The sequence below is a fragment of the Molothrus aeneus genome, chromosome 3, assembly GCF_037042795.1.
Source record: "Molothrus aeneus isolate 106 chromosome 3, BPBGC_Maene_1.0, whole genome shotgun sequence".
Taxonomy (NCBI): domain Eukaryota; kingdom Metazoa; phylum Chordata; class Aves; order Passeriformes; family Icteridae; genus Molothrus; species Molothrus aeneus.
This window is the reverse complement of record NC_089648.1, coordinates 70,113,547-70,123,762: the sequence shown is the minus strand read 5'-3', so window position 1 is coordinate 70,123,762 and position 10,216 is coordinate 70,113,547. Positions and strand designations below refer to the sequence as shown.

General features: G+C 45.8%; 1 protein-coding gene across 1 annotated transcript in view; it reads left to right on the top strand.

The window, feature by feature from the left end:
• Positions 1-1,357: 1,357 nt before the first annotated feature.
• The window catches only part of LOC136554032 (protein eva-1 homolog C-like), a 202,808-nt gene continuing 193,949 nt past the window's right edge, over positions 1,358-10,216 (top strand). Inside the window, exon 1 of the mRNA XM_066545826.1 lies at positions 1,358-1,457. Within this exon, the coding sequence (XP_066401923.1) occupies positions 1,358-1,457 (100 nt within the window). The remainder of the gene's footprint in view (positions 1,458-10,216) is intronic.

Genomic DNA, 10,216 nt, shown 5'->3' with positions numbered 1-10,216 from the left:
CCTCCTCTCTCTGCACCAACACTCAGCTCCTGCCCTAGCCTGGATATGTGGGATATGGCCATTATTTACATGCAAACATATGCCTGAGCTGCAGCTAAAGCTGGTGACCAAAGCCTAGGATCTCCTTCCTGTACCCATCTATCTGTGTCCCCAGTTCTCAGCTCTTTCAAATTAACATGACTAACTTGATGCTGCCAGGATACGGATGAAAATCAGGCAGGATCAAATACTGGATGTGCTTCCAGGTGAGGTGGAGCCATCATTTGACTCCGCCGGGTGAGCAGTGCTCAGTGAGCATCTAGAGCCGTGCTAGGAAGTTAAAGTAATTGCTAAGGAAGGAGCCAGGACTCCTGGGTCTCAAGGCCAGGTTGGATGGGAATAGAACAGAATATAAAAAATTATATTCTGAGCCTGTGTTCTCTTAAGAGCAACTTGGTCTAGTGGAAGGTGTCCCTGCCCATAGTAGAAAGGCTGGAGTTAGATGATCTATAAACTCTGTTCCAACCCAAACCATTCCACAATTCTATGAAAACCACAGGTCTGGATCTGCTGAAAAACCCTCTGTTGAGTTTGATGGAGGATAGAGGAGTCCAGTGGGTTAGGGGAGACTGGCATGGCTTTCTGCTGTCAAAAGATAAGAGAGTTTTGGATATGTGGCTGACACCAGTCCCAGTCCTGCAATGAGATCCAGGAGGGTTTGATCCCTGGGCCTGTGCAAAGTCTCCTCCACTGTGGGATCACTCTCAAGAGGGGACACAGAATTTTCCTGTCACCAGTCTGGCAGGACACTGCTGCTCACACTGATTTCAGCAGCATCTACAAATACCTGTCAGAGCAGAAATCCATGTGAATTCAGATGCTTTGCGTTGGGCTCCCTGCTTTGAAAACTCTGCTCATCCTTCTGTCTGTCTGTGCCAGAGAGACAAGAGCCCTGCATATCTAATCCAACAATAGCTGGGCTCCTCCAACCCAGCCCCTCGGGGCACCCCTTTCCCCGACTGCCCCCCCAGCAGCTCGCAGTGCCACAGCTGGACAGCTGCACAAATCTGCAGCACATTTGGGCAAAGACGTGAAGAGGTGCCTTTTAGGACCCTGGGAACTCCGCCAAGGCTCAGGTAGGTCTGTCTCATTCGTCAGCCGGGATTCATTCACTCCCAGGGATGTGTGTGTGTGTGCGTGTGTGTGTGTGTGTGTGTGTGTGTTGTGTGCGCCGAGTGCTTTTCCTTCCCCGCCGCTGGCTGCGAGCCGTCCCAGCAATGGGACTAACGCTGCTCTCCGGGCAATGAGGAGTGCTGGGCAGGGACAGGAACCGCTTTCCTTTCCTCGGGAAGAAAACAAGCCGTGAGGACACCTAAGGATGTGCTGCCCAGATGTGCTGCCCACCTCCACCTTCCTCCTAGGACTCATGTGCTTGACAGCTTTCAGCAACTTTGCCAAGACTTCTGCAGACTTCTCAGGTAGGGAGAAGCTCCGATCCCTCCTATCCCTCCGTGTGCTGCTCGTGCATGGGGGCTCTTATCCCAGTGCTCAGGAGCAGCTCGGGGAAAGGGGATGTGAGCAGATCTGGGATAGTTATGTGGGAAGTAATTTTAATCTTTTAAAAATAAGCCAAAGATGAGAAGTGTCTTCCGTAAGAGGATTTTGAGTTTCTTAAAAGCCTTTCTCAATAATTAGCAGACCTATTTCAAAAGAGTTAGTCTGACTAACTTTGGGAACAAGAGAAACAATAGTGTTAACTTGTGTAAGTTTGTAGCAGGAATGGTATTAACCTGTGTAAGTTTTTAGCAGGTTTTGTGCTGTGTTTCTCACAGGAGTGAAAAGAGGTGGATTAGGAGACTGGGATGGTTTAGGGCGTAAATTAAAGCTAACATAGCAAGTCTGAATTATTTTGTAGTGCGCCAGATTCCCTCATCTTAATATACAGCTCCTGGTTGTTGCAAAAGCCCCTTGAGCTGAGATAAAGGAGGTGCATGCACAGAACAAATTATATTCTGAACCTGTGTTCTCTTAAACTGCAAGAAAAAGTCTCATTTAATAATATCTTCTGAATCTAAAAATGTTGATAGCACTTGTTTGGAGTTGTACACAGCAGGTAAATACCCAGTACTTTCAAAGTCTGGAGCCCCATGTAAGTTTTATAACTTTATAGCTGCACTAGTTGATTTAAAATTATGTTTCTGCTTCTGTTCTTTCTGGATGTGCATGTGGATCTGAGAAAACAACAGATTTCATTTTGCAGCTTCAGCAGGGCTGATCAGTTTGCTTGGGAGTGCCCAGTGAGGGCCACTTTTCTTTTAGGATATTGGTTCTAATTTTGGGTCTTAGTGTGAATAACTAGCCTGGCATACTCTTTAGGGGTGTTTTGCAAAACTCTTGTCGTGGATAAGAGCTGCCAATTATAGTTTGCTGATGAAAAAGAGTCATTTGCAAGGGTTGAACCTCACTGGACTTGGGTTTCAACACATCCCAGCACTGCTGCTCACTGCCTGGGAGTGCATGTGTCTGTGTGCTGTGAGAAATTTGTGTTAGAAAGGAGGAGCTTGTGGTGGAGGGTGGGGGAAAGAATATGTACGGTGCTGGAAGTCTTAATGTGAATTGAAGGGGGCTGGCTTGCCTGTGATTCAGTCTCTTTTGGGGGCACATCAGTCCTGGGGGCTCCCATTCAAGGCAGATCTGCCTCTGAATGGAAAGGACTGAGGCATTTCCCTGTTTCTTGTGTGCTTTTATCCTTTTCTTGGCACTGAGCTTTCTCTGTGCTCCTGCTTGCAAGCAAGTTGATTCAGAAGGGGTGCATGGACTAGGCATGATGGGAGCAAAAGCTGCAATGGGGAAAGGAGTTGTCTTTCTGAAATGTAGATAAAGTTTTCCCAGCCAGGCCAAATTGCTAAGTGTTAAAATGTGTCCAGGTGTCCCAGGGCAAAGGTGCTTTACATCATGTTTGTACAACATAGCTGCAACAGTGGAAGGAAATTAGATAGGCTTCAGTGATGCTGGCAGGAGGACCAGATGCTGTTCTTTTAAAAACGGATAAGAAAGTTGCTGATAACAAAATAATGTTTTCTGTAGCATCCAACTGAACTGTCATGCTTTGGGAGAAGAGGGGTGGCTGGTATCTCTGCATATGTTTGTGGCAAGACTGTACTCTGAAGCAGGGTCTGTAATCCCAGCAGCACAACCTCCCATGAGTTTCCATAACTGTTGAAACCTTCTGCCAGGTCCAACCTATGTTTCCTGATAGCAGGCTTGGCAAATGTCCCCAGTCTCGTTGGACTGACTGTACCTTGCAGGACAGGAAACATGATTTGCTGCAGGAAAGGGCTGTACCCAGTGTGTAGCAGCTCAAATGTAGTTTTGTAAGCTCAGGAGCTGAGTACCCACAAGATGATAGGGGGTAGGGAAAAGTACAGCATTTCCCAAATCACACCTTATGCTTTCCCAGCACATTTGCATTCCCTCCAATGCATGAGGTTTTGCACCGTGTGCCTCTCTGAAGGAGCAGCAGCCCAGGTAACTCTTCCTACCTGATGGAGCATCTTGTTTCTCACTGTTATCCCTATGAGTGAATTGTCAGCTGGCTTAAGGAATGCAAGGAGGACATCCTTCTAATATTATTTGACTGTAGTTGTTTCTGGCGTGTTATACACTTTTCTATACTTCAGCATGTTCTGAATTCTTCTCTGGCATGACTGGAATTGAGCAGGTAAAAATCTTTGGGGACAATTTATAGCTTTACATGTATGCCATCCCACCTAGAAGTGGTGCATCCAAAACATAAATTGTCTGCACCCCAGGGAGATGAGTGGATTTGTATTGGGTATTACTGCTACGGAATGTAAGGCTTGCTGTGATCCCTCAGAGTTTTCTGCAGCAGTTGGTGCTGCAGAGAGATGACACAGCTCTTTGGGATGTAAAAGCTTTTCCAGCTTGCAAATGAATAGCACTACTGTCCAGAGACAGCAGCTGATGCTCTTTGGGGAAGAATGGGGGCTTAAAACTCAGTCCTGTAGACCTTGTATAGCAGCAAAACCACTCTGGCTTCTCAGCTTGGTTTCACCCAGCATTACCAGGAGGTGCTGCTGTTTGTAATAGGTCATGGTTGTGTGGTGGGGGCCAGAGTTTTTGGATTCAGCCCTGGAGGGAAAAGCTCAGGGATAACCAGTCTTGAGCTCTAAGAGATCATAAGTCAGCAGCACTGACCTGACTCTCATGCTGCAGCTCTACAATAGGGCTGGATAAAAGACTTACCAAGGATTTCAAACCCAACCACATCCCACTGCTCCCAGTACTCTCCACTGCCGGGGTCTTCAAGGGATGTGTCTCTCAGCTGCAGGAAGATTTGATTTTTATGCAGGTCATGGCAAGGCACACCCTGAGAAGGTGGTCAGACATGTGGTTAATTGAGTCTCAGCTCTCACAAGAGAGCACAAGCAGAGCTGGTGGGGATTTCTAATCCCTGAGCACACAGCACACTCCATATCCCTCCTGTTTGAACAGCTCAAATGCCACAACGTGAACATGAGCAGTGCGTGTCCTGCTGGGGACTGGTGCAATCTGAGATGTAAGAATTCAAATTCCTTTTAAGTGAAGTATTTGAACTATGTGAAGAGTTTTGAAGTTGTTTTCTTTAATAGTTCTTTAAACATTGATGTTTGTAGCAGGGTGTGGGGGTAGGAAGCAGATCCTGAGGGAGAAAGTGGACTTATCAGGCACTTTGCAGCCACTTCTTAAGAAGACCTGGACTTTTTCTCTGTGGCTGCTTTTAGAATGGACTCTTGGTTTAATCTCATTCTGTGATCTGTTCTTGTGCTCAGGACTGTTTGAAGACTTAGAACCTGCTGTCTTGATGTGTCACTTTCCCCTAATGTTAAAGGTGATACTTGAGGACTGTGATGAGGTGTGGGGTTAGAATCTGATCTTTTGAATCTCTGTACATTAACCATAAACCTCTGGTGCTAATCTCTGCAGCAGCAATGAATTCTCCAAAATCCTTGCTGTTTGATAAAACTTGACCTTTGTTTTAGTCCCTTTCTAATTTTAGTGAGAGTCTAAGACAGAGCAATACCCTTGGCCCTGCCAGGGGAAGCTGTGCCATAGCTCCTCTGCATGGGCTCTGGGAGGCAGTGATCCATGTGCACTGCACAGGCCTTGCTCCTCAGAGGGACAAAGTTAATGAAAATGTGGCCAAAATTAGGCTTTGGTGCTAACTTTAAATGCAGGCATTGAAAGCTAAGTCAACAGCTATTGCTCATATCCTGTGTGCTCTCTCTGCTCAGCCAAGATGTTCCTGTCTCGGAAGCTAAGTCATGCAAACACATTTTGAATTTTGCTCTGCCCAGTGCTGCCAAGGTGACCATTTAATTTCCAGCTGCGTACCTGCAAGGAATTAGTGTTGTTATCCTGCCATGCTCTGATTCTCCTCAAGGATTTTCCCATTCATTAGCTGATTTCAGGCATGTTGGGCAGGAGTGTGGTGGCATCAGATCTATGGGATTGCCACAAGTTTCATGTTAGTGCAGACAGGTACCTCCACTACTGCAGAAAGGGTTGTGAACTCAAGCATTTACAGACATCAGAGAATCCACTGCAAGCACCTAATCCAAAAACTTAGGTTTCTAGGCATGGAAACAGCTTGGCTGGGAGCAAGTGCCTTTTTTGACACAGGAGAACCCAGCTGAAAGAAAAACCAGCCCTGGTATGCTGCTCCCCTTGGGCCTGCTTTAATGTTTATGTTCTTTGCATTAGATTTTGGCACAAGCTGGATGTGAGCAGCACTTTGCTTAAGGGAGCTGATGTGGCATTGAGCCAGATGAACACAGGTAACTCCCATCCACACCCTGCAGGTGAGCCCTGGGTAGCTTTTGGAACCTCTCCCTGGGGGCCCATCTTGGTTTTGAAAGCATAAAAATTTTTGTTGCTGTTGTTATTATTATTGGTGGTGGTGATTGGTTGTTTTTTTTTCCTTTTCCCCAAGAATATCAGGTTTCAAGTGAAAGCTGCTCTTGCCACCTCCCTGCTAATTGGCTCAGTGTGTTTGTTTGAGTGATGAGGGTTGGAGTTGGGGAGGGGAAAGGCACTTCTCCCTGATTGCATTTAATCAGTCCATAATAAAGGCAATTTGTTTGACAACTCCATTCACCAAATTATCATCAAAATCTACATGCTAACAGGTTCTGAATGCCTAATAGCCCTGAATGGGTCCATGGTGTCAAGGGGGATCCAGGATTTCCATGTGTTGAAGGTTTCAGGCTGTAAAAGAGGGAATTTTCAAGAGAAAGGCAGCCACACTGGAAAATAAATTTTAATTCAGTAATGAGGGTTGAGTTTTTGACCTCAAGGGCAAGCAGACATACTTTAGGCTTTGCTTAAAGCCTGGGCCATGTCCAGGCCACCTCCATACCTTGTCTTGGGGAAGGGCTCCGAGTGATGAGGTAGGATGGACCTCAGGTTGCTGCATAGAGAGGTCCCTGCCCCAGGTGATCTTTTCCTCTTCAGCTGGAGGCTGAATGTGCTACCCCATCCATCCATCCATCCATCCATCCATCCATCCATCCATCCATCCATCCATCCATCCATCCATCCATCCATCCATCCATCCCAGCTGCCTGGGCTGCAGTTTGTCTTACTGAAGGCAAACTGCCTGTGCTGGGGCAGAGAAATTCTCCTTTGCAGAGCTGACAAAATCCAAAACCTCATCAAAGCTGCTTTAAAACCACTTGGCTTCTTCTGATAACGTTCTGGAGATGTGGCTGCATGGGGTGGGAGCTGAAGAGGGGATGACCGTGTCTGGGAGCCATGGCTGAGGGCTTCTTACAGGGGGAAGCTGTAGCTGGGGTTTGTGTCACATATGTCTGTTTGCCAGTGGAAAAGAGTCTAAAGACCTCAGAGAGCTGGGAGATGTTGGAGGAAGAAATCAGTAGGAGTTTGGGTGGGTATCAAGTGCCAGATCTGCTGCTCTTGGGAGAGCAGGAAAAGAATCAGCATAGAGGCTGGGGCTATTTGCATGCCTGAGAGAGTTGTTCTGGTTTATCAGCAGGGATGCAGCTTCATGTTATCAACAAAACCATGTTATCCACACCAAATACCATTTTAAGCAATGATACAGGTTTCTGTCCACCTCTGTATGGAGGCATGCTCCAGAAAACACTGTGGCTTTCCCAACAGTTGTGATGAAAATGCTGTGAGGGAGGACTCTGTGCCTGCTGATTGTAAAAATATTCAGCATTTACTTTTACTGACAGCTGAGGGGAGCAAATTGAGCTGCAGGATGACAAACACGTGCTTCCAATTCCTTGTGTTTGTAGTCCTGGGCAGTCACCAGGGGCACTGCTGTTACTGCTGCAAAAACACAGCTGCTGGCTGGTGTTTGTGGAGCCAGGGAAAGGAGACACAGTCTGGGAGGGATGGATGGGGCTGCTGTGGGTGCCAGGATGTCTCATGAGGGGTCTGTGTGAAACCTCATGTAGGCAGTGACTCCAGGCTCAAGAGCCATGTGTGTGCATCTGGCTCCTGTGATGTGGAAATCCTCTGGTTTGGCCATCACAGCTGGCAGCAGGAGCCAAGGGACCTCAGGGATCCCAACATCTGGGTGATGACTGGCAATATTTATATTGTATCTACTAATTGCAGGAGCCTAGAAAATGATGAAGAATTTTGTTACTACCAGGAAGACTTTATTTAATTAGTAGTAACAAAAAAAGGAAAAAAAATAATCTGCTGTGGTAGTTTTAATAACTTCAGAGTATCCCAGTATCCCACTAGATGCACAGACAATTTGAGGAAATGGTCCTTGCAGCATTCTTCCTATGTCTGTGTGTTATCAGGGATACAAATGCTGCAGAATTAAAGAAAGCAACTGTTTATATCCTCAGGTAAAATTTTTCCCTGACTTAAGGCACTGTGAAAGCAGATTTTATATGCCACAAATTTTATATTTTTAGTTTGGTCAACTAAAAATAAAAAAGTGAGAATTTTGACATTCTTTTTTCGACTGAGATACTTAGAAGCTAAACTCACAATTTCATCTGGGGGATGGGGAGAATAAGCTTAGTCTCTGCAGGAGGAGAAAAACTGTGTATTTATGCTTGGCACTGTGCTGATCCTTTGTTGATGCTAATTTAAACACAGCCTGATCTCCCAAAGGGCTCAGTGTTCAGAGCTGAAGATTGGCCTGGGCTGTGTTTAGGTGGGTGTGCAGTGATTTAGTTGGCCAACACCAGGGCTGTTTACATGTCTTATTTGAGACTGGCTGCTTGTGCTTGGCATGTTTGTGCAGGTAGAGATTGAACTTTCTGTTTTCTATTCCAAAATAGCAATCCCAATCCCTGGGGGTGGGGGGACGGACCATTTAAAGCAGCTACCCATTTTGTTTTGGTTTTTTGTACTCTTGTAATTTCTTTATACAGGTACCCAAGAGTTTCACAGATTGTGTCCCTTGAAAGGCATGTGACTGCCTGCAGGAAGAGAGCCAATGTGCCCCTCAAAGTGGTTGAGGGGATTTTTTGGTCAGGATGGTTTGGTACAATACTACAAGGCTCCTTGTGTCCTTGCCAGTGCTGTGCCTCATTGATCCAGCATTGCTGCTGTCTGGGATTTTTGTGTTCTTTCCAAAAGGCAGCCATGGGCCAAAATCTGCTCAGCTATGAGGCAGCTTTGCTGGCTTGCCAAGAGCTGTGCAGAATGAACAGAAGCACAGAAGTTAATCCCAACTCATCTTCTTGCAGATTAAAACTAGTGTAGAAGTAATAATTAGGAACATGCTTAAGAGAGCTGCTTGGGTTACCTGTTATTATTATTTATTTACTTTTCTGCTTCTTTTGCCCAAGGATGGATGGTGAATTGTGACTCTTTCAGCCTGGGTTTGGGCTAATCCAAATATGCCTGGCTCAGCTCACTGACTGAGGGTATGAACTCATTTGTAGTAATTAAAACTGTGAATGTCTCCTCTTTCAGTGTGTTCAGTGCCTGGCTGCCTGGAGCTCAGTGTGTCTCTTCTCACATCAGAGAGACAATGATGAGTTGGTAGTTCTGGGTTGCACAGGAAAATAAATCTTGGCTGAGTCTTTTCAGATATACTCTGTGCTCTTGAATTGTGGTGTCAGTGTTATTGGGGCTCCTTTGGATGCTGAGGCTTGCTGTTCAATAATCCCTCTTGGATCCATCTGGATTCTTGCATGAAGATGGAGCAGTGTGTGTGTGAGCTGCAGTTTGGCCAAACCCTCTGAGAGCTCAGGTGTCAGAAGTGTGTTTGAATGAACAGATGCATGTAGGTGCTGCTGAGGAATTTGCAGTAGATGTTGTCCAAGCACTTTAGTTGTGGCAGGCAGGGGAGCTCACATCCAGCTGTTGGCAAAGTATCTCACATTCTTAACAAAGAGGAAGAAAGATTTAAAAATATATTTTCTTTTTTTTTAATGTTATATTTAGAGAAGGCCTAGAGACCTAGAAGAGATTCCTCAGCCATTTACAATCAAAAAACTTCACTGTGTACTTTTGTGCACCAACTTTTGACCTGATATCAATACACTGTTTGCCAGAAGAGGGATTTTTTCACTCCCCCAGCAGCCCATAAAAGAATCAGAATCCTCAGGGTGTGAGAGGGAGCTGACTTCAGGTGAAATAGACAAAATCCTTGACAAACTGGGTACCTGATGGTGTTGCTTCTCAAGAAGGGGCCATTCAGACCACCTACTCTGAGACCCCCAGTGTGCATGTGTTATTTTATTTTCATCTGCTATCAGATGCCTGTGGTTTTGCTGCTATGATATTATCAACATGTGTTGTATCAGCCTCAAGGGTTTAAAGTGGGCTTTTACTCCCATTAGTAAATATGAAAACAAACACAGCAGTGTGGGGATTTTCTGCTAATGTTTCCTCTGTGATTTCTGTATCATACTGTGGCTGGTGTTGAAATTAAGGGTGCTCTACAGCAGGTGCAATTCCTGACATTAGTTTCCCATGTTTGCTGTATTATGCAAAGGCTTTTGGCTCACACGCTCTTCCTAAAAGTTGTGTTGGGCCAAGAGTGCAGACACTTGGTGCAATTAAAGTGATAGGTGGTAACTTGAGCTCCTGTGGCTGGGTTATGGATTATTGTTTTGGGCCTCAGTCTTTGGGAAATCTCCTCCCTCTGTGGTCTGTGTGGGGCCTGTACATGCAGTGCTGCTGTGGCCCTGGGTGCCCACAGGATGCTATGGGACAAAATTCTGCCGTTCGGTTT